This window comes from Crocodylus porosus, unplaced genomic scaffold (genome assembly GCF_001723895.1).
Source record: "Crocodylus porosus isolate Cpor-Errol unplaced genomic scaffold, CroPor_comp1, whole genome shotgun sequence".
NCBI classification, from domain to species: domain Eukaryota; kingdom Metazoa; phylum Chordata; order Crocodylia; family Crocodylidae; genus Crocodylus; species Crocodylus porosus.
The window spans coordinates 42482135-42507345 of NW_017728918.1; the positions used below are offsets into that span (position 1 = coordinate 42482135).

Below are 25211 nucleotides of genomic sequence, written 5' to 3' on the forward strand. Positions count from 1 at the left end.
ATCAGATTTGGCCATCACTTTGGGGATACGTTTCTAGGGTCTTTGTAATTCTGTCAGCGCGCTGCTTGTGTTTCTGTACAGAGGTGCATATCTCCCTTCTGCAAGCCCTCACCCCCAGTGGAGCTATCTTGCAGGACTCAGTTTCAGTGGGGCTGGGTTTTTCCAGTTACTAAATCAGTCATACACACACAAACGCAGATTAACATGACGCGCCTCACCCAGCCGGGTTGATCAGCATGGACAAGCTGATACCTTCTTATGCCAAGAATCAGTTAATCAGAGCAACAAACTGCAGTCAGACACAAGCACACAAGTAAACAGAATACTTCTGAACCTGGCTGGGTGTCCAGCTGACACCCTCATGGGCCAGCATTCAGTTCATTAGGGCATGTCTGAGCCAAACTGGGTCAATCAGCCTGTTCAAGCTGATCCCCCTATGTGTTTCAAACTCAGCATGTCCCAATCTTTATGTAACAGGAGGCCTACTGGGGCCAATCTCCATGTGGCCCGCCCACCTCTTCTTGGTGGCATGCTTTCTCAGCTGCCACGCCTTGATCTTAATTAATTGATAGATGAAATCAAGTGGGAGGCTGCCCATTTCCTGCCCTAATGCCAGGGGGCGCTATCTGCGACTCCATTCCTCCCATACACTGCAGCCCAAGCCTCGCAGATGACATCATGATGTTCTCATACAAGCCAGTCCCCCACGATGGGCCCCAGAATCCTGCTGTAGGACCCCCACCTGGGTTCCTCCCTTCAGGCAGACTCTGCCACCATCATACCGGGCCATATATCTCCTTTCCACTGGTTTCCCTTTGCGTGTGGTCCCCTCACTGGGACCTTCAGCTCACACTAGCCCCGGCCCACCTCCAGACCAGTCGGGGCCCCTGGCTCTTGGGCATCCCTCTTGGTGGGCCTTCTTGCCCTTCTGACCCTCCTGGTCCTGGCCTCTGCCTGGGCCAGTCAGAGGAAGCTATGGGCTTTGACCCATACTCTTATCCCGGGGTCCCCCTCTCTGGGTCCTCCTCCACAGACATGGGGAGCTGGGGTTACTTCACACCATGACTGGTACCTCAGACTCTCACAGGGGACTCTCACTTCCCCCTGGGCAGCAGGTCGTGGTGCTACTACCAGTGTTATATTTGATCCACACTCTGCCTCCCTGCAAAGGAGGATTTACGGGGGTGAGGACTCAGCTCTCTCTCTCTGGTTGAGCCCCCTCCCCCTTCACAGGGCTACACACGCTGCCCCCCCCTCACACTGGGGCTTCCCACTGCTTTAACGCCCCCTTTACTTGGGGTTTCAGGGCTTCCCTCTACAGGTGGGCTCAGGTGGCCGTAGCTGTGCCTGGCCCAACCTCTCCTTGGGGTCTCAAACCCCCTGCAGGGCTCAGGCAGCCTTGGCCACACCTGGCCTCCAACTCTCCTCCTTGGGGCTTGCACCCCCACAACTACCTCCGGTGTGCACAACCCACCCGAAGGTGAGGGCTAGGGTTTAGGTGCCCCAACCCGCCTTTCACCATGGTGATCATTGGCCTGGCATTTCCTGGGGGCTCCCACACCACTGGGAGCCCCACCAGGCCACCCACTCCTGGCAGGGTGCAGTTTCCAGTTGTACGCAGGACCAGGAACCTCCTACCATCCCCTACAGCTCCTCCCTTACCTCCAAATGAAACTCAACAGCCCTCAGGCCAGGCAGTGTTGTTGCCTGACCTCCAGTAGCCAAACTGCCTTGTTTATATGGGCAGCCCTGGACCTAAAATGACTGCCCTCATTAGGCACCTGGAGGCTGCCAGCTCCAGGGCCTTAAAGTGGCAGGCACACACAGTGCCCTGCCACACTTTAGTCTCTTGATGAGCAGACCCCACAGTATTTTTGGGCTTCACAGGGATCTTTACCTTAGGTAAAAGAAGCGTTGCTGCAGAGCAAGTGGGGAAGAAGTAGAGAAGGAAAAATATACCCAGTTACTATCAGTTTGACTATAAAAGTTATTTATTGCTAAGTATATGAAATATATAATGGTACTAGTAGTGATAGACATACAAAGGAAAACAAACAATTACAATACTGCCCTGGTTTCGCTAAGTATTTGGGGCAACTTAGCTCAAGCTTAACTAATACAATTCAGGTTCAGAAATCTATGCCTAGAGAGAGAAAAAAAGAAAAGAGAGGAAGAGCTGGGATCTCACCAATCCAAGGCACTTGGGTTCCAATGCTGACAGGTAAAGTTCTTGTCACAATCCTTGAAGGGACACTATCTGTTTTTTCCAGCTTTTCTATTGACAAGGGGTTATCTGGTTTGGAACATCTCAAGAAACTGATTAACAACCAGGAAAAACATAAGTTTTTAAGGAGTAACCAGACACTTAGGAGCCAGCTTGAAATTCCTATGGATAACATATATACTGGATGAGAAACCTCATTGTTTCTTCAGAAACAATAGAGAACTTGCAGCATCAGGGTTTTGGATTTTTACCTGTTGTGAACAAGCCTCAGCTTAGCATGACTTCTCATAACTTTTGTGGGGAGGACTTCCACCAGTCATCCCGGGAAAAGTATGACAACACTTGTGGTCAGGGCTCCAATGGCTGGATGCTGTGATGAACACTTAACCATTGCTCAAATGTTGCCCATACCCCCTCTGACTCAATCTCTTTGCCTCAGCATTCCCTAACCCGGCAACCAAGTTTTAGTCAATAAAGTTTAAGTAGGAGTCCTGTAGTGGGACCAGGGAATGTACAGCCCAAGATGCCTATTAAACTTTTACCTCTGCTTAGAGGGATGTGTGTGGGAGGGGTGGGGAGGGGGCGGGAAAGTCCTTTGTAAATCCAAATTAGAATTGGTCTGATAAATGCTGAGCTGGGTATGTGTAAATGTGGGTTGATTAGCATTTGGAGCACAGATTCCCCATCATGCAGTGCTCCCCTGCTTTGCTGATCCCAGAATTCACTGCGGTCTTTGCTTCGGGCATTCTGTTCTCCATCTTCCATGTAAATGAATTGTCATCTGGTTCCATCGTGCATGCAAACGAGACCTAGGGCAGTTGTTTCATACCTGAAGGGCTTTAGGTGCGTCTCCCACTGCACCTTCATTGTCTTTCGTAATAAGTTCTTGTTCAGGTAGAGGAGGGGAGGGGTGAGAAATCTTTGTGAATCAGACAGGCTGCGTCCTGTGTCGGAGTTCCCCAAGAATATGGAGCTGAGGAGTAATACCCCCACCAGCCAGGGTCCACACAGTGGGGAAGGGGGAAGCCCCCAAGGTAGGGGCTTCCTCCTTGCATAGTCCAGCTCTGCCAGGCAGTGAACAACTCAGCCCCACCACCTCGCCAGTCCCCCAACTCTCAGCTTCTGGGGGTGGGCTGGGGAACAGACCCCCTCCATTACCTTCCCCTCAGCCAGGGCATGCACAGCAGTTGTAGGGAGCCACTCATGGCTGAGAGGCAGGGGACTGGCAAGGGGGTGGGGTTGGGGCATTTGCTGTCTGACAGAGCTGGGCAGCCTGGTGGAAAAGCCCCTGCCTTCAGGCCTTGATCAGTGCAGACATCTGCCTGCCTTGGCCAACAAAAGAGTGAATGAGAATTCTGTTTGTTAGCAGTTTAATCTACACAGTTTAGAGAAACCTGTGTAGATTGGATCAATTCTGTTTCCGGTACTGTGCTTAGTCACAAAGGCTCTAATGCCTTCTGATTATAATCTTAATTATATTAAATTGTATTTCACTTACTCGCAGCAAAAATAGATTCCCACTCATGGAATAAACCAAGATTACCTAGAATTCCTAATTGCTAGACTAGACTTGAGTTGTTGAATAGACATAGAATCATAGACAATTTGGGCTGGAAGAGACCTCAGGGGGTCATCTAGTTCAGCCCCCATGCTTAAAGCAAGATTATCCCAGACTAGACCACCTCAAACAATGATTCATCTGACCTTCTTTTAAATTCTTCCAAAGACAGATCTTCTATAACCTCTCTGAGTAGCCTCTTCCAATGCTTAGCCACTGTCATAATGAGAAAGTTCTAAATATCCACCCTAAATTTCCTTTGCTGCAGTTTAAGAACATTGTACTGCAGCCACAGAGAAGTTTATCTCTATAGTAGTAGTATGGTATAGTTATAACTACCTGTTAAGGCTGTTGTCAAATCCCACCTCAGTCATTCCTTTTCCAAACTGAATGATCTCAGTTCTTTCAGTTTTTCCTTGTATTTCATGTGTCTCAAAACTCTTAATCAGATTTGTTGCTGTCTGTTGGATTCTTTCCAACTTGTTCACATCTTTCTTGAAGTGCAGTTTCCTAAACTGGACACAGTATACCAGGTGAGGTTTCACCAGTGCCAAATGAACAGAAGAGTCACTTCCCTTGAATTGCAACGGGTGCTTCTACTAATGCGGCCTAGTATACTTTATTTATTTATTTGCAACAAGAGCACATGGTTCATATTCAGTTACTCATATTCAGCTTATGATTGTCTGTTATTCCCAGGTTCTACAGCCTAACCAGTACTGCAGCCTATCCCGTCTGTATTTGTACATTTGATTTGTTCCAGCCCACATGCAGGACTTTTCCCTGGTGCTTATTGAGTTTCATATGATTAATTTTGGACCAGTTCTTTGGTTTACAAGTTCTGCAACTTTACCATGCTTGGTGTCATATACAAATTTGCTCAATCCTATCCTTCAAATCATTAATGAAGATATTAACTAATACCAGACCCAAGACAGAACCTTGAGGAGCCCCACTCAGTGCCATCTACCATCTACAACATCAAGCCATTGGTAACTACTCATAGAGTGTGATGATCCAACCAGTTTTGTATCTGCCTTACAGATACAGTACTGTCATCTAGACCGTATTCTTTAATCCACTAATGATAATGTCATCAGAGACCAAGCCAAATGCCTTATTTAATTCAAGGTATATCATATCCATTGCTCTCCACCCCACCAACAGACAGCTTTGTCATACAAGGAAATCCGGTTGGTCAGGCATGACTTGCTCTTGATGAATCAGTGTTAACTGTTGCAAATCAGCCTGTTTTCTGTTTCCTTGATAACCTGCTCCATGATTTTTCTAGGCATCAAGGATAGACTGTCTGGTCTGTAACTGCCTGGATCCTCCTTGTTCTCCTTCTTCCCGTTTCAATGAATAATAATATTGTAGTGGTGGGGCATGAGTGATCACTGATAAAATAGGTCTTTTTTTTAATTCTATGATTCATTACTAAGATGCAGAGTGAGTTTCTAATGTGTTGGTCTTTACAACCAGCCTTAAACTGATTTACAGTATTTCAGACTTTCTGGAACTCGGAGGAAATTACTGACAGTGGTGGGAAAGAATTGGGGAACTTTGTTTGACATAGGCAAGGTATGGGAAAAGGGTAGAAGAGCCTGATTTTTATTTTTTTATTTGTGGAGCTGTAGTTTTCTGCAATTTTTTGTAGCACATAATTGTTTTAAGCAACCTATAATTTATCTTAAAAAAACCCAAAAAAATCCTTCTTTCAGTTTTTCCATATACTTTTAGTATGTTTGTGTGTTTGAGTACTTATGTAAACAGTAATATAGTGTTTCATTGGTATTTTCTGGAGCATGCCAAAGGTGGTGCTTTTAGCCTCATTTCTAGGTCTAAAAAGTGTGGTGGAGCAGAAACAGGTCAGTGGGCCACGCTTTTAGGTTTTGTTCTCAAAACCTGTGCGCAGTAGGTAAGATGTACTTTTACATAAGCAGAAGCAGTATAGACATACCCTTACATAAGACCATTGGTGCATTTTTTTAAGTGCTGGAATATGCTAGCATATAAAAGAAATGGTAGAAGCTGTAAATTGGTATTGCCTTTCTTAGTGCCATTGGGCACTATTAATATGTTTGGCCTTGGAAACAAGTCACCTGTAATCTAGTCCGAGTTCTTGTCTTTGAATATTTGCATCTTTATTATGACTCAGTGGTACTTATTATAATTTAGTTGCTCTGGGAAAATCTTCCATATATTTACTTTGTTTTCTTGTTCTTCCTTTTCTAAATTTCTAGCCAACAAGAACACTAGTCATGACCAGCATGTCTTCTGAGTAAGTGTTAAATACTTTGCTGACTTTCTGTTCAGTATACAATTTGAACTTCAATATGAATAGTCTTTTCTTGGACAAACTGCACAGTATTTAATATATTTATAGTTCATATTTGAAAATTTTCATTCTCATGTTAAACTGTATATACTTACAAGATCTGTAAATCGACTTTAGGGTAATAATACTAAGATAAAAAGAGCTGAGCATTTTTCTGAGTGAATTTATACAGCAAATGGGTAGAATTTTAGCCTGAAAGAGCCTTTTTTCCACATAAATTTGAATTGCTTTTGTAAAGAATGTCATCATGAACTGAAACATTGGATTGGATGTTTTCTTTGACATAAATAGCTTTTAAGGAAATATCAGTTTTAGGCTTTTTAGACACTCGGTTACAAAACATTAAAAGCAGCTCCCCCTGCATATTTGTGGAAGAATTAATATTTTTCTGGCATGCTCTTATCTTTCTCTTTAAACTCTTACAAAATAACATCCAACAAAAACACAATTCCAGATTTTATATTATGGTTGGTTACTCTTTTTTTCAATCTTTTTCAATAACTCCAGTTATTGTTGCCACCCACAAATATGTTTCAGGTTTGAAAACATTAATCAAATCATGATAGTTACATGAAGATGAGTACTAAAATGGCACTCAAGTACTGGCTATCTTTAAAAGATTTGTACATGTTTCTGTCAATATTTTTCCCATAAGCCTAAGTTAATATGTCAAGAAAATGGAAATAAAGTACATTTTCATTTTTATCTTGTTCCTGTGTAATAAAACGTGACACTGATGGCACTGTTCATCCATGAACCTCAGTACAATTCATAAATCACTCAGTAATACATCATTATAAGGCATGTAAATATGATCAGCATGTTATAGATGAGAACAGTGAGTTTCAGGCAAGCTTTCAGTCAAAAGGACACAGAAAAAGTCTTGGCAAAGTTGGAAGAGAATCCATATCTCCAGACCCAATCATAAGGATGTCCTACCCATGCAAGCAAGTACAGATGTATCCGTATTGTTTCCATACATTCCTGATGTAAAATCTGCCTTACCCTAAGCATTATTGCACATACTTACTATAAAAATATTTTGTGATAACCAACTTTGTTCTTCAGAACTCTGTTAAGACCTGTGCTTTAGTCTTTCTGCAGTTATGATGCTGATAAGGTTGTGCCCACCAGTCTATGGGGGGGAGGGGAGTCCTAGGAGAGCAAAAAAGAAACAATTCAAAATAGAAAGCCAACTGTCAACAACCTGTTTTTTAGTACAAACAGGATACAAAGACCAAAAAAGTCACTAGAATTTAACTATATAAAGTGGTGAAGTTGGTGGTGTCATGGCATCATTTTTGGTCATAAAGAGCATATCCTCACCAGTGTCTACACCAGTGTTTCACTGAAATGCAAATCAGTATCCTCAGTTTTGCAGTATGTTGAGATATAAGCTAGTCAGATTCTGTGATCTATGAAACACTATAAACAATCTAAGAGCTATTTCAGTTTTTCATATTGTAGAACTTTTCCTCTCCTTAAGAATCTTGTGGGTTTATCAAAAAGAGCCAAGACTAATTCTAGGCATAGTGTGAAATACACATCCCCTGAGCTTGTAGTTCAGCAGGGTCAGCATCCTCTATGGATTGTAAAGTTACCATGACTTTTGTTAATGTGCTCTGTCAAGCTGAAATCCCTTTTTATAGTTAAAAGGAGGCTGAAGATTTTCCAGTTAAATCTCATGACAAATGACTAAGGCCAGGATTCACACAAATGAGTGTATAAAGTTAGGTTCCTAAGTGTCCTGATTTTTCTTTTCAAAAGTGTTTCTTCACTTACATCACCTTTTGATTTCAGTGGCAAGTCAGTTTGTTAAGCTGTTTATTTTCTTTGTTCTATAGTTCCTTTAAATCTCAGTTTTAAAAAAAAGCTGCTGCTTTGGCTGTGGAGATTGCTTTTTGGTTTTGTTAAAAGTTGTTCTGTGTTCTGTTTGTTTTAGCTAACTTATTTTGAGAACTTTTTTAAAGTTACTTTCTGCAGAGAAAAAAAAATGGCTGGAATGAAAGTGCCCCAGGGCTTCAGGAGATATCCAGAGTGTGCTTGTGCTAATTGAGTAATGGGCTCCGTCTGCTTTGTCTTGGAGGAGCAACATTATGCAGGATGTGGCTCCACTCAGTATTTTTTTCTAAATGATTTGATCTCCAGTAGAATACCATAGGTCTTTTATCCTTCTTCACAAGATTGCTAGTTGTCAGTTTTGTGAATGGTGAAGGCAGTTGAACTGGGCTTTGGGGCTATAAGGTGCCAATCTACCCTATCTACTGCCGAAATTATTAGGAGACATAAGGAAAGGAAACAAAAGTGAAAGGAAATAGGAAGAAGGTAGGAGACAAAAAGGCAAGAGGAGTCTGGTGAGCATGAAGCCAAGGTAAAGACTGTGAGGGAAGATGAAGAAGAGGTTTAGAACAAACAGCTAGTCAGTAGAGGGCAGAGTTCAAATGTATTCATATCTTTTGCACGTGCTACTGTTAATATAATAAAAATGTTCATGTTGAGTGATGCTGATTTCTTTTTTTTTTCTTTTGGCAGGAAACAGAATACTGTAATTCAGGTGGTGAATAAATTAGGAGGCTTTTCATTTTCAAATGATGTTTGTGAAACAACTAGTCATGTAGTTGCAGGAAGTCCTCGTCGTACATTGAATGTAATGCTGGGAATTGCTCGTGGCTGTTGGATTGTGTGTTATGAATGGGTAAGCAATGTATCTGAATTACACAACGAAGTATATCATGTTTCTTTTATGCAGGTCAAGTTTCAGGCATTAACAGTGCACACTATAACATAGAGATACCTGAGCTAACTTTCAAGGTGCTGAGTGGCCTGTGCAGCATGCCAAGCATGGCTAGACTGTTTTCAATGCCCAGGATAGCTCCGGTATCTCTGCACTGCACCATGTCTCAAAAGTTTTTTTTTACAAATGAAAGCCACCACTGAGATGTCTAACAATGCACAATTTGATAAGTATTATTTCTAGATAGGTTAATGGTTAGGACAAATCAGATTTGTTCGGTTCTAGTTAGAACATATCTTTCCTATTCAGAATATTTCCAGAAATATTTTTCAGTAATTCTATATAAAATTTATGTTCTGAACTATGTAGTTGTGCATTTTTACAAACATTGAATACAGTGATTATTATAACACTCCATTGGAGTACTTATTCTTGAGTTATCATTTAGAGAAAGATATGCTTAAAAGTTTAAGACTGAGTACCTGTGCAGACATTTGGTCTCCCAAGAGAGATTCTTCTGAGTTCCAGTTATCTCAGGTTGCTCCCAAGTGTGGCCATTTTTGCGCTGAAAGAAAAATTATAAATGTCTATACACATGTGGTTTCTCCTGGGAGAGTAGCAACTTTCTCAGGAGAAATTCTAAGTTTATATGTAGCCTAAGGTACAATGAGGGTGAGAACAAAGTTTGAAAACATGCTTCATTAGCCTTGTATGCAAATATTTACATAGCTTGAACTGTGAAGATGTGTAGCATGTTTTCTTTTACTGTGATTTCCCTATAATTTTCTTGTTTTCTTTTAGTATTACTTTAAAATGTAATTGCTGTACCTAAAATGACACAACTAGCTATATTTCCTTTTTTCAGTCCAAAATACTGTAGATAATACCTGACTTGTCAGCAACATCGTATAGCCGGTTGCAAAGATATATAGGAACCTAAAGAAGTGGGTTCCTCTGAAAACCGCACTAGATACATACCTAATATCCACTGAAATCAAGTTTACCATTTCTTTAGGCACATGAAGTTAGATTTGAAAAATGTGACTCTTTACTTTTTGAAAATACCTCTTTATGATTTACTAAAAGGCAACTATGTATTCATAGGCAATGGGTATTCAACATGAAAATTATGTATGTCTATATGAAAATTGTTTTAAGGGTCCATAGAGATTATTATAATGGAGATGTAAGGGAAAATATTTTCCTTCATCTCTTAATTTGGTTCATTTTGACAGCATATGTGAGGTATCAGTTTCAGTACTGAATGTCACTTGCACTTCTTGTTTTATGCATTGTGTGTGATCTCTTTCTTTCATGTACTATCCTGTGGAGAGAGTCTTCATACATGCTTTTTGGTAGACCAGTACTGACCAGGAACAATGCCAAAGTATCTCCTGTTTAGGAATAATTCACATAGGACTGTATTAAACTCAGTGCTTTCACAGACTGAGCCAATTTTATCTCTGGTATAATGCCAGTGAAGTGAATGGAAATGATCCAAGGATTAATTTGTTCCTTTAAGTATTATTGGAACAAGTCTTGAATTTGTCTTCACTAATTTTTTTTCAGTGTGTTGAAGTATGAGCAAGATTCTCACTGAACTTAGCAGATGATTTGCATGAATGGAATCTAGGGAACAACTTCAGGGTTTAGCTTATTCTAAATCACGATGTTTAATCTTTTATTTGTGAATATTTTAATCTCCACAATTGTCTCTGAACTGTTCGCTTACTATTTTGGAGTGTGTAGAATTTGATTTGTAAATGTCTGCTCCTAGTGGTGGTCATAAGGTGATTCCAGTAAAATGGGTCCATAAGCATATGGTTTCTAACAGACATGAATGTATTAACTGTTACTAATACTACAAGATCTTTTATTTAAAAAGTCTGGTTAAGGGACTTCTAAAATCTGTAGGGATCACCCAAGTCAAGCTGATTTCATGGCCTTTTCATGGCAAGCCCGCCCCTTGCTGTTGATTGTCTGAGGGGTCCCAATGGCCCTGCCCTTGCTGCTGATTGGCCAAGTGGGCCATCCCTCATGCAGATCTGCTCCTCGCTGCTGATTGGCCAAGAGGGCTGTCCATTATATAGACCTGCCCCTTACCACTGATTGGCAGAAAGGGGCAGGGCCATGTGGTGGGTAGCTCTCTGTCAATCAGCAGCCAGGGAAGTGGGGATAAGAGTGGCTATTATCTTTGCTGCTCCCCTATGGGCCTGCAGTTCCCCTTCTCACCTCTGACAGGCTGCAATGCTGGGCTGCAGCGCCCATAAGGACCACCGGGGAGCCAGCATTTTATTTTTACTAAGTTGGAGGGTTTTTTTATTTCATAGACAATGCCTGATTTCATAGCTTCTGCTAAATCCGTGAAATCGTGACTTAAGTAGGTTCTTACTATTCTGATAAGAATATTCTTGTATTGCTTTTAATTTTGTCATCGGCATCATTTTGCCTTCCTTTAGCCCAAATTATGTATCACTCCAAACTCTTATCAGAAAGGAGGCAGCTGAAACCACGTGCATTTGTGTGCAAGTCCATTTGTTTCCTGTGACTACAAGGAATGGTTCCAAAAATTTGTCATGAGAAGTTCAATCATAGTCTGTCTTTGCCATTATTGCTAATACAGTGAATCCATAATATGCTTTCCTTTAAATAATCTTAAAATAACTGGCAAAACATTTCAAATTGGGAATTTAAATTAATGAATTGATCATTCTGTTGTGGTAGGTAAAATAAGACGATTTAATTGTTTTACTGGTGATTTTTCTTTTAGAAGATTCTCATGACATTTTTGAGAAGCTTGTTTGCTGCAAGCTTTTGACAACTGGCAACTTACAAAAAGCATTAAAAATTAGGCAGCGAAGTCAAACACAGAAATTAATTTTTTTTTTAACTTACCCAGGAAATCTTAATTTTACTCCCTTGTACCTATGTGATGGGTAGCTGTCTACCCATCTATGATCTAGTTTTTAATTACATGATTTAGTTTTTAATTATATGGTCACAAGTTCTCTTTTTCCCTACAGGATTCCCTGATTTTTTTTGCTATGCTGGCTGGTCATATAAGAAGGGGAAAACAAAAAGTTTGCATAAACAACTATAAAATATTTTTTAAAAATACTTCACATTGCGATTTAAATACCACTTTTAATGCAGATTTTATGTATATAGTAGGTAAAATAGAGTATGTGTGTTAGCAGACATAACTTTTCCACATTGTTCTACAAAGGGTTTCAGCCAGTTTTCAGGGACTAAAAATAAAATCTAAACCAGCGGTGCTCAACCTTTCGGCCTTACAGGCTGGATGAGTGGCACAGGGCCAGTCCATGGGCTGGATCCTATACACTGGCCTCATCCCACCATGTACTGGTGATCTAGCATGTCTGGCCATGTCGTCTGGCCCGTGAGGTTCCCCATAGGTCTGCAAATTTGGCAGCAGGAGAATGGCAGTTAATACAGGCACTGTTACCTTGCTGCCAAATTTCCAGACCCACAGGGATTCCCATGGGCTGAATAACATGGCTCCATAGACCAGAGGTTGAGCACCATTGAACTAGACTATAATGTTCAGTCACTGATCACCAGTAAAAGTGCCAGTAGGAACAATGTTTTGGGGTACTTTTTTTCCTGTAATAGGAATGCTTTTTCTAGTAGGAACTAAAACAAACTAACTTCACACAGAGCAATATTTACTTTGTTTACAAAATTCAGCTGTAGTAAGTTTGCATACTTTGCATTATAGCACTTCTTAGGTGTGTTGGAAGATCTCATTATTTCCTCATAAATCAGCCTGAACATGAGACATGTCATTAATCAGCCTAGCCACTTGGGCTTTTGTGCATTACTGCTTAATGACGTTATAATAGAACTTGACAGCAACAAAGCAAATGTGTATACTAATGGATGCTTAAGTTATGATTTTTGTTTTGGGGATAATTTCTGTAACACAAAAATCCCAAAGCAAAATCATACGCTAAAGCTTTCTTTCACTAGGCTTGGAAGATTTCAGATATAGCTATAGGAATATAAAATCATTAATGGCTGGAGGGTTTTGCTGTAATTGTAGACAAAAGACAATCTTAGGTGAGATGTCATACTTGTGAGAGGTGTTACTTCTCAAATAGACTTGAAAATGTGATTAATGTTTAAAGAGATTTTTCTTTATAGTCTTTATATACACTTTATATTTTGTAATGTTACAGCTGTCTTCAGTTGTTATATATACTGTATTTACTTGAATACAGGACAAGGTTTTCTTTCCAGTTGGTATGGGGAAAAACATCCCTTGTCTTATAATCGCATGCAAGGATATTTCACTAAATATTATTGTTAAACTGTTGTCAAAAGCAGCATGTGTTGAGCAGTGGAAACTAATTATGAAGTTGATTAAATGCGGCCAACACTGAGCATGATTATAAAACACATGGTCCAAGTTGGGCAAACGTGCTGATAGGAACCCTTTTTTATTATTATTACAAATTTTATTAAAAACACTCATCCCTCTACACTTACAAAGCTTCACATATTGAGCATCGTTGTTTTATCTTCATATTGCAAAACAACTAAATATCAAAAACATAACTACATATATTTAACCCTTAAAAACAACATACATTAACTTCCCACAAAAACCCTTACAGAACTGTTTCTTCGTACAGAACCACAGGAATATCAATTAATCTCTCTATCTCAAAAAAAAGCTCCAAAACTATTCAGTGGAGAGTTTCAGTTACTACCTGAAACTTTCCATCTTGACCATCAGTCATGTCTGTTGGTTCAGTGAAACCCGTGTGTCCATTCCTCTTTCCTCCACTTTTTCTCCACCTTCTTTTCTCTGATTTCTTCCTTGTCCTGATATTTTAGTTCATGCAGCCCCAGTTTCAGGCACTCTTTTAGAGAAAGTTAGCTCCTTAAAAGCCCAGAGGTTTCTTACTTTCCATACGATGGTTTTAAAACTTGCTAACTGTGCCCTTAATATTGTTTCCTCAGACCCTTTTGGTATGAACCCATACAATAGCATCTCTTGTGTTAGGAACTGGCTTAGTTTTGTGACACTCCAAAAAAATAAATAAATAAATAACGTACCCTTTTCCACACAGCCTTTGCATATGTACACTCCCAAAAAGCATGTCCTGCCATTTCATCATTTCCACACCTCTCCTTTGGATGGACACTTTGCTGTTATCTTCAAGCTCCCTCTTCAACCTCTCTTACCAGCAAGATATTTCACACGATCAGCCATAGTAGATCATCATGCTCCCCCTTTCTGTCATTTATCAGTCACCTCCCTCCACACATTTTTCATTTATCCTTCTTTAAGGTCACCCACCAATGTCCTACTGGTTTATACCATCTCAATTTTTGTCAGCCGCTTGTGATCTTTCAGGACCTCCAGCCCCTCCTATCGTATTTTGTATATCCTTTAAAACTTTGTTCTTATGTAATGAATGGGAGGTTGCCAAGTCCATGGCTTCCAAGAGCCCCCATACATTCCTTATACATTCTCAAGATTGTATCTGCCAAAGATTGGCTATAGCATGCTACTTTCCCTTCCCCCTCTGTTGTTGTTTTACACACTGCACTTATTCATTTTGTATCAATGGTGGTATCTTCCACACCCGCCCTTGTGTCTCTTGCTTTATACAGTTCCGTTCTGGCTAGCCTTTCTCTTTTCACTTTCCAAAAGAACATGCATATTTTCCTTTGTGCTTTTGCTAACTGCCACCATGACAATGGAAACACAGTTCCGGTGTACAAAATGATTGGCAACAGCACTGCCTTAATTGCCACCATTTTTCCAAGAAAAGACAGTGTTCTTCCTGTCCACAACCATAATACTTGTCATACCTTCACTGTCAGTATTAGCAATGTGTCCACAGTTTGCCTGCTGTGTGTGCAGTTCTGTTCACCCCATCTCCAGTGCCTTACAGTGAGTGAGTTGGGGGTAGGGGGGATAGTGTTTGCACCCATGTTTTGGGGGCCACATGGGATGGGTGACCTGTAGCTGGGGGTATTTTTATTTTCTGCTTTTCCTTCTCTACTAAATGGGAGTTAAGCGAAGTTCAGTAGCCTGTTCTTAAAAAAACTCTGTCTGCTTCACTGATTTGGGATGCATACACCCACATTCTTTGGATCCCAGGTGCTGGGCGTCATGATGAGGGCTGCAGTCAAATAGGAAATGAGGACATAGCAGGCTGTTAAAAAGGTATGGGGTTTTTTGAACAAGCTGTGCAAGGGAATTCACTGATTACGAAGTTGGGGGAAGGGAGAAATGGAGTTCTGGCTGAATACCAATGCAGCCAGTTACCTTGGAAGCATAAGAGTGCAGTAGTATGGCAAAACTGCTTAGCAGCAGTTGGGGATTGAATGCCTCATGGGATCCATAGGATCCCTGGCCTACAACACACAGATGCCCTCCTCCCCACCCCTACCACTGCACCATGCCTCCTCTGGCTTACAGGCAGCCCCTGAACCTCACTGCTCCATTTTATTAATATTTTAAATTATGGCTCTGGAAGGCAATCTTGCTTCTGTAATGGGCGCAGTCACACAGCCAGAGGCAGTAATAGAATTGGTCCTACTCTTTCTCAGATAACTCATAGTTTCTAGGTTTGGAAGGGCCCTGAACAGATCATCAAGTCTGACCCCCTGCCTTGGGAAGGAACGAGTGCTGGGGTCATAAAACCCCAGCCAGATATGTATCCAACCTCCTCTTGAAGACACCCAAGGTAGGGGAGAACACCACCTCCCTTGGGAGCCTATATTAGAGCCTGGCAGCCCTAACTGTAGAGTAATCGCTTATACCGTAAGCGCTCGTACAGTCCTGCTATGACCCCCACCAATTCCCTTAGTACCCTCAGATGAAGAGCATCCAGATCTTTTGATTTAAACTGGTCCAACCCCTCCAAAAGTTCCCTAACTAGATCATCTCTGACCCTAGGGATGGCATTGTGTCCCCTGAGCCTGTCCATAATCCTAGTTGGGGAGTTGTCCCTGCTCAGAAATATGGAGGTAAAGAACTCCTTGACGAGATCGGTTTTCCTTTGCTGCAGTCACCAGATTGCTAAGCCTGTCCTGTAGAGGCCCCATATTACCTGGTGCCTTCTTCTTACTCCCTATGTATTTGAAAAAGGACTTTTTGGTTTCCCTAATTCTGGTTGTCAGCCCTAGTTCTGTCTCTGCCTTGGCCTTCCTAACCACCTCTCTACAATCACAAGCAACAGAAGTGTAATCCTCCTTGGTGATTTCCCCCTGCTTCCAGTGATTGTACACCACCTTTTTTGCCCTCAGGCCCTCCAGGATGCCTTTACTGAGCCAAGGGGGCTTTTTAGCAATCTTGCCCCCTTTGATTAGTGTTGGGACTGACTCCCTCTGAGCTCGGAGGATCGTCTCCTTAAGGAATGACCACCCGCCCTGGACTCCCATCTCATTGAGGCTGCAAGTCCTCAATGTCTCTTTTACTAATCTCCTTATCTCATTGAAGTCGGCCCTCCTGAAATCAAGGACTTTTGCCTTAATTCTTGTTTTTATGGCCCTGAGTAAATTCCAGCAGACAACGGTCACTAACGCCTAGGGAGTCAAGCACCTGCGGATCCCTCACCAGGTCATTGTCTGTGGCAAGAAGGAAGTCCAGCAAGGCTTTTCCCTGGTGGGATTATGTACCTCCTAGGTTAGGTGGAGGTCTTGTATGCAGGCTAAAAACCTACATGAGCATTCGGACCTGGCTGATTGATCCTCCCCGCAGATGTCTGGGTAGTTTAGGTTACCCATGACAACCACACCCCTTGTCCTTACAGCCTCCGTGAGCTGACCTGAAAATTCTAGGTCCAGCTCATCCCCCTGATGAGGTGGTCTGTAGTAGATGCCCACTACCAAGTCCCTTTCCCTACAACCCCCTTGCGTTCTAAGCTAAAGCACCTCAGTTTGCCCTTCTTCTGAACTCATCCTGATCATCAAGGACATGAACTGCTCTTTAACATACAGCGCTACACCCCCCCACTTTTTTCCCTACTCTGTCTCGTCTATACAACCTATAGCCCTCTGTCTATTGCCCAGTCGTGGGTAGAATCCCACCAGGTTTCTGTAAGCCCAACTAGGGATCGGTTTTTGCTAGCTGGCAGGAGGACAAGTTTCTCCTGCTTATCCCTCATACTTCTAGCACTTATGTAGAGGCAGTTGAGACCAACTGTGGGTGACCATGCTGCCCTCTTTTTCCCAAGCTTGCCTGGGCCCTTGTCACTTACCTGAGTTCCTGCTCACGTCACCTGGCTTGACATTGAAGTGTCCTCCTGCACCTCTGCATCCCCATCCCCCAACGATCCTAGTTTAAAGCTCGCTGTACAAGATCAGCTCAGAGATCATTGCAAGCTTAGGTTATATATCAGGAAAAACAGAATGTTGCCTTTAGAGTCCATTAGAATAAAAATTAAATACAATAACATCAAAGCACAAACTTAAAAAAATTACTAGAGACATGGGAGTATACAAACCTGATATCTTGTTCCCTAGAATTCTTTGTAACCCATCAAGTTGTTTCTCTCATGAAATAATAGCAATCATTTCTTAACTTGTCTGGTGCCATAACTGGGGCACAGCAATATTTATCTCACTTCTGAAAATAAGCAAATTTTATACTTGTTTTTTAACCTTTAGAAAAACATATTGTTGGCATAGAAGAAATGAGGCATCTGCTATACTAACTTTATTGTTAGTTTTAGTTAGGTACTCAAAGTGGCTATGGTTCACAGTCTCTAAAAAATTCTATAAAATTGTAAAAGTTTACTTACTGCTTTTTTTTAAGGTACTGTGGTCTTTGGAATTTGGATGTTGGATCTCAGAGGAACCATATGAACTTTCAGCCAATTTCCCTGCAGCTCCTGTAAGTTAAAAATCTCTTTATATTTGTGAACTTAGTTTGCTGAAAACTGATTAGTTAATGCACTGTTGTCCAAGTGGTGGCCTGTGGGCCACATCCTGGTTAATGCGCAGCTCTGACTCGTACCTGGCTGCTGCTGCCCCTGTTGCTCTGGCTGTTGCAGCAGTTGTGGCTGGGGTCTCTGGGGCAGTGCAGCACGGCAGAAGTCCTGGTGAGCTTACAGCCTACATCAGCACCAGGAGGAGGCTCACACTGCTCAGCAGTGATGGGGAGGTCATTCTGCTCACACAGTAGAGGAACTGCATGCAGTGGGGGTCCTGGGTGTCATGCAGCCCACAACTTGTGCAGCACATGGACCCCAGCCTTTATGAAGCTGGGTAGCCGTGGCTTATTGAATAGTGATATTGCTTCTGACTGGACTTAAAAGATAAGCACTTTAATGAGAACAAGGTATTTTTTCTAATGAAGCAAATACAAGCATATCAGACATGGGTTTCCAGTTGTATCATTTTCTTCAAAATATTCATTTAAGAGTTAAGCGGTAATTCAGGAGCCCTTGTTATGCCAATCTGCCTTCCAAACATCTTGGGAATGATCCGGATGGTGAGAGCTGAAAAATCATACTGTCAATGCTGATGAGTGAGGATCTGCCCTGAGATGATGTAAACTTGTCAAGTACTTTTCATATTGGTATTTTATTCAAGTCGTCCTTCCACCAGGCTAGATCTGGGTTCATCTAAATGTTCTGATGTCCAGAGAGGAAGTTACATGGCTCCTTCAGGACATATATGAGGTTTGTATCATTTACACTTGTCCAGAGACAAAGATTGTCTCTGTTGCCACCAGTAATGGAGTATCCCCAATCTCGATACTGACAATTGAAGTTACCTACATATAAGGTCATCTGGTCATAAATAGGCAGGGATGTGATTTGACAACATAGGTTTCATAGGTTTCATAGACATTAGGGCTGGAAGGGACCTCGGAAGATCATCGAGTCCAGCCCCCCGCCCGAAGGGCAGGAAGTTAGCTGGGGTCGTAGGATCCCAGCAAGATAAGCATCCAATTTACTCCTGAAGTTGTTCAATGTAGGTGCTTGAACCACTTCCGATGGCAGGCTATTCCAGACCTTGGGCGCTCGGACAGTAAAGATATTCTTCCTTATGTCAAGCCTGAAACGGTCTTGCAGTAGTTGATGACCATTCAACCTCGTCATCCCTTGGGGCGCTCTGGTGAACAACCGTTCCCCCAGATACTGGTGGTCACCCCTGATAAACTTATAGGTGGCCATCAGTTCACCCCTGCATTAGGAAATACAGTATCTGCCTGCAAGATGTTTCAAAAGCTCTACACAAACCATAAACTATGTCCTGATGACCTTGAATTACAATAAAACATATTACAGGATCAAATTGCTTAGTATCAGCTGCTATTTATGCATATGGCCTGTTTTTAGTACTGGCCGTTGCACGTGGCATGTAGGAAACTGTAGATTTCAACAGACTTCCTCAAATCTAGTCACCCCTTTCTGCTCTCCAAGAGCACAAAAAAACCCCCAAAGAACACAGTACAAATATTTCAGCTTTGGTGCCCGGGTCTTGGAATATTACCATGGTGGTAGGAATATGATGGGCGGTTCTAGATCAGACCCCCCCCCCCTTTTTTTTTTTTTTTTAACACTCATTTCCCATTCTGCATAATCCCCCCTTGCTCAGTCATAGCAAGGCCAGAAGCCGTGCTGCACTTGGCTCCTTGCCCCAAGTTGCCTGGGCTACCTTGCAGAACAGCTACTCAGAGGGGCATTAAGAGGTTTATGGTATCTAAAGAATCCCTGGGCACTCTTTGTACTTGACAAGGAGCAATACCACTAATTGACAGAGCGGAAGGTAGCCTCACAAATAGATGGGAAAGAAGAGTTTTGAAGAGTTTTATTTTACAGTATAAGGCTTTACTACATCTATATTTCTTCTAAAGTGCATTTTCCTCTCTATTGAGCTTTGTAATCCATGTAGACCTTGAATTTTAAAGAATGGTTGAACATAACATTGAGTATGACAGCATTTAATTAATTCAGACTGAGCTTCATGCCAGCTTACTGGTTAGAATATCAAACTGATCTTGCATATGCTCAGATGGAGGAATCCATATGGCAGAGGGTGGCTTGTATATATTGATGATGATTGCATTATTGACCTGGACAGCTCTGCATTTTGTTGCACTCTGGGAAGTGTTATGTCCTTTGGTAGTCTATGACAGGTTGCTTCTGATAAATGCAGCAAAGCCATGGATTCTGCTGGCTATAGAATCTGCAAAGCTGTAGCCTGAGAACTTCCTCTTCCATAGCTGCTCTCTGTGTTTCTTGTAGAAGGACTGTGTGTGGTTTCATTTCCCTGGTGATGTGTTCCAGCACTGATTGTTGGGGTGAGGTATAGCCTTTGACATTAAGTTGAAGAACAGTCAAACTTTACTCTCCTAGATAGGAGATATTACTCTGGCTCATCCTGTAGCTAGTATATCATAATTGGAAAACAGAACTGGAAAAGATATGAGTACTGATATGAAACTCATCACTATCGCCACAAGTGGCGCTTAAAGATAAGCATCGATACATCAATGTCATCGCTCTTCCATCTGGACAATCATCAAGCTAAGAGCATATCAGAGTAGACCACCACATCCTTCCCCATGAGCATATCCCAACCCACCTATAAGTCACGTTAGATCTTTCCCTCACCTATACACATCGCATTCAGAAAGTCAGCAGTAAGGTCTCTGTACAGGTAGCTGCCTTAAAATGCCTGCCAGCACAACATGGGGTGCCAACTTCAAAGTACTCAGAACCACCATGCTTGCAATGGTATAGGCCTCAGCAGAATATTGTGGTCTGGAAGTTGTCAAACTAAAAAGCTCAGCAGTGTACTTAGCAGTATGCTGAGACTTCTAACAGGCTGCACAAATTACACACACACAGATATATTCCCTGTACTCTAGGGCATTAGACCAAGTGATATGAGATGATAGACCCTAACATCATTACTGGAAATAGAAGCAAGAGATGATTAAAATCGCCTGCTCCATCAGCTGTTAACTGAAGACCTGAACAGACAGAGGCTTAAAAGCTGTAAACCATTTGTGTGTAAAACCCACAAGCTCCTAGAAGAGATCGGGGATGCTGAGCCAAACCTATGGGCAGCAATGGAGTGGGCTGATGACTGGGAAAGGTCAGACCTATTCTTACAGCATTTATGCTCCACTGGGTACAATCTTGACAGAGAAGCATGGGCCAGGCTGAATAGACGGAGATCTGGATAGGGACATTTCAAAACAATGCTTCACAAGATGAACATCTTCAGCAACCCCCTGTGTGAATGCAATGTCCAACAAACAGTACAGTACTTAAACTGAAAATTTCAATCTTTACAAATGCCCAGACATGGCAGATGGAGTCTGCACATTGAGTGATAATACCAGACACTGGCTCATAGATTTGGAAGTTGATATCTGGGAGAGAGAGTAATTTAGCAAAGTGTTTGTGAAGTATTCATTTCTCTTTTGCATAGTCATCTGTTCTGAAGTGTCTATCTAGCTTCTGGTACCATATGACAGAAATTTTAAGAAGATACTTGGTAATTTCTGAGTTAATTGATCTCACCTTTAACTATAGATGTCTGTGAATCTGGTAGTAGATGGTCTTGTGTCTCACTGTGTTTATTAATTGGAGAGCAATTTCTTAAAATGGGCAAACTGCTACAAACCACAGTTTAACATTTCAATCCCAGATGCTTCTCACATTAATGTTTCTTTTTTTCAATTACTTTAGAAGCATAAAGTAACTGTGGGCTTAAAAACCTAAAAAGGGAGTACTACAGAGCATTTTTCCATACTGAATGTGCATTTCCAAGTCATAAATTGGTCATTTGTACAAAAAAGCTTTCTTACCTGTAGACTGAGCTGTATTAAACAGCACCTTTGCTTCAGATCATTTAAATTTATTATTCAGTTAATTTGTTTTTGACTTTGTAATGAACAGAATTGAATCAAGTTGGTTGTTGATCACGTCAGTTTTATTGTGAAAAGAGTTTACAGTTTGTCTTGACAACGTAGCAGCTGTGTAAATATATTTCTATGTATTGCTTATAGTGTTTCTAAGATGCTGGAATGAGATAATTTAGTTCAGAAATTGAATTTTATTCCTAGTTATTACAATTTTCCTTTTTTTTGTTGTTATTTGAAACCTCTATCTTGAATGTTCTAAAATTTGCATAAAATGATTAGGAATATTGAAAGGACTTATATGATTGTATACAGCATATTATCAAAGCATGCAGAAAATACTGTAGTTATTTTACAAGGACTCTGTGATGATAGGAAGAAATTTGGGTTGCATTTTAATTCTGATAGTTTTATGTAGTTGGTGGATAGTTTTATGTATTGGGAGTCCTGGTCTTTGATTTTGTACTATAGCAATACAAAAAATAACTAACGTTCTTTTCTGTCATATAATAGTTGTTGATCCTGTTTTGCCAACTGTGGGTTGTTACAAAATTTGTTGAAGAGAGCAGCTAGTGAAAACATGATTTTAACTTAAAGCTGTTGGGGTCTCATTTTCTGTTCAAATCACCTTCTGTGTAATAACTTGGCAAGTTATTAGTAATGGGTGTAGTTTTAAATAGCGTTTTGTAAAGCAGTGGAAGCCAGCCTTTTCTGGCAGCTGTACAACAGATTTTCCCTGTATCCTTTCCGAATGCTACTCCAATCCTCTTCCCCTGTCTTATCTGCTGCTCTGCTATTTGTCTCCTGTCCTAACTGCTACTGCACTGCCTGTCCCTTCCCCATCTGCTACATGCCACACGGATGCTGCCCATGCCACTTGTGGCACATGTGCTGCAGGTTGGCCACCCTTCTTAAAGCTTGCTGAGAGGAATTTCTGCCTTTTGTTAACAGTCTTTACAGTCCTTGTGTGTTTGTATGACTGAAATACTTTTTTGGGGAGCAGATTATATTTGTAACAGGATGATTTGGTAGTTGTGTTTAACTCCTTTCTCAAGACTAATCACTATTATTATAATATAACATGTTTTGTTACCTGAGCCTAAAAAGCATCTGATAAGATTCTCTGTACTAGAAATATGCTTTATTTTATTTTATACGTGGATTTAAAGATCAGCAGAGTAAAATGAAAATTATTACACTAGGTCTGAGACTAAGCATAAGAAATGTCCACCCAAAAGTTAATTTTTGGAAGCAGTTCTATAAAACATGGAAAAGATTTAGAATAAAGGGCCTTCTGAAGCTGAACGCCAACATTTCTATTCTGATATATAAGTGTATCTATTTAAGCATATGTATGCAACAAAAATAGTCACCCAGTAAAGTAAGTTATTCATGTAATTATATACATTAAGGGCTCGACCACTGCCATATACAGAAGACTGTCTGGCCTGAGGTCATTTTTAACTTCCTCCTTCCTCTCAAGTGCAGTAAAACTTTATCTTAAGAAAGAAACAACTGTATTTCAATGAAGAGTACATTTGTTTTTAAATCTAGCTTATTTTCAAAAAAAATCTAAATTGACTACAGCACCGGCTGTCTAATAGACATAGACAACAGTACTTATCTGAAGCCTAATGCTGTTGTCTCATAAGTATTCTTATAAATACCTATTTGCCAGGTATTTGACATTTAACTAGGAAGAAAAGTGCAATTTTCATACAGAATGTAATGAAACACGTGCTACTATATTATAATTAACAGGGATTTTTGTAGCTTTCTCATAACAACTATAACAAGTACAAAATCTGATAATTAAAATGAAAAAAATGGTTGATTTCACACAGTATTTCCAAGAATAAATGCAAGGCACTTAGATGGAAAAGCTATTTTTCCTAAGATTGTTAAATAAATTGATATGGACTACAAGAAAATCCCTGAATAAGTGTAAATGTTGCTCAGAAAACTATAAACAAACAAACAAACAAACAAAAAGGAATGTTATTTCAATGAGCTAATTACAGGGCACAGTATACTTTTATGTACAATAAACTACAAACATGACATGGTATAGAAAAATAGGTATAGGTCTAGACTGCAAGTTAGAAGTGTTTTATATCAGTGTCGTGTTTAAAGTTCAGTGATGAGGCACATTTCTAAAACTAAGTTATACATATTTTTCACAGTTCCAGTTATTTACTAACATAGGCATAACATAGATGATCAACAAAATGTAGTCCTTAAGTTGTTTGACAGTTTCTTGGACATCCTCTTAAATCATTTGTTCTGCCAAATCATTATTATATCAGATTACTTCATGTTTTAGACTTTGCTGTGTCTAGTTCAGTAATGTAAGCTTTAGCTGATGATGGCTATTGCAATTCAAGAATCAGAATCAAATTGATCCTTCAGAACATTAGTGCATGTTTTCTGGGCTGGAAAATTGAGAAGTTGCAGCTGTGTGTTTAAATGTTTGGCACATGAAGTCTTTGAAGATTATATGATACATAATTCATTTAGAATGCAAAAGCATTTAGAAATCTGCTGGTCGGATCATCATAGTTGTGGCTTTGAGAGAGTAGCCTGACCCTTTCCAGTAGTACCACTTAATGCCATTGAATTTGTTAGTGTTCTGTCGCAATGGATAATACATTCCATTCAGGTTGGAAGGACCACATGCATCAAACCACCAGCCTGGAAGAGCAGAAAACACAGATCTGAGAGTTACCAGTGTGCTTTAAAATTATTACCTTTCAATATAAAATGCCCACATACATTACAGTTTTGTGATGCCAAGTGTATTGATTTAGAATGTATTCACCAACATACTAATTACAGTGTCTTGTCCATTAAATACTGTCACTTCAAATTATCTAAATGTGGGAATACATTCAACCTTCTGTGACAATGATGACATAATGTTGTTTTTCAATAGGTAGTATAATGACTTCTAACCCTAGCATCATTACTAACATCTAGTATCTAAATAAGCTTATTAGAAATTATTTCTTTGATTTTAAATATAATTCCTGTCAGGTTTCTCAGGCATTTCTTGGGAATGTTTCTGTTCCTTGAAAGCACAATCTTCTCATTTTTTCTCTCCAGCAGTTTCAGAATAGGAGGCCTTGTAGTGACACTGTTTGAGAGAAATAATAGCTTTTCATTTTTAACTTCTTTAGTTTTAACTATACATTTACTTTAACTGACCAGTCTGAAATCGTAATGCATCCAATATAAATTAACTGCCTACTTGCATCTAAGTCTGTAAATTTTGGATTTACTATTCGGTATTTAATAAGTCAGAATTACCACCATTACCTGCAGAGTTCCAGGAGCCCTGGCAAAATTCTTATGTGGGGAGCCGGAGGAAAAGCAAGGGCAATGTTGGACCCCTGCTAAACCAGATGAGGCAACTGACAACTGACGCCCAGGAAAAAGCCAACCTATTAAATAGGTACTTTGCGTCAGTCTTTCATCAGTCACTCGGGATGCCCA

The 25211-nt window shown here is 40.6% G+C and overlaps 2 protein-coding genes across 4 annotated transcripts in view; one reads left to right on the forward strand and one right to left on the reverse strand.

The window, feature by feature from the left end:
• The window catches only part of MCPH1 (microcephalin 1), a 212043-nt gene that overhangs the window by 49381 nt on the left and 137451 nt on the right, over positions 1-25211 (forward strand). The window contains exons 11-13 of the mRNA XM_019537499.1: positions 6026-6063; positions 8653-8815; positions 17652-17729. Of these exons, the coding sequence (XP_019393044.1) occupies positions 6026-6063; positions 8653-8815; positions 17652-17729 (279 nt within the window). The remainder of the gene's footprint in view (positions 1-6025; positions 6064-8652; positions 8816-17651; positions 17730-25211) is intronic.
• Positions 21769-25211, reverse strand: part of ANGPT2 (angiopoietin 2) — a 69510-nt gene continuing 66067 nt past the window's right edge. For all 3 annotated transcript variants that reach the window (XM_019537501.1, XM_019537502.1, XM_019537500.1), the window contains one exon: positions 21769-24410. In XM_019537501.1, the coding sequence (XP_019393046.1) occupies positions 24250-24410 (161 nt within the window). In that variant the 3' untranslated portion in view covers positions 21769-24249. The remainder of the gene's footprint in view (positions 24411-25211) is intronic.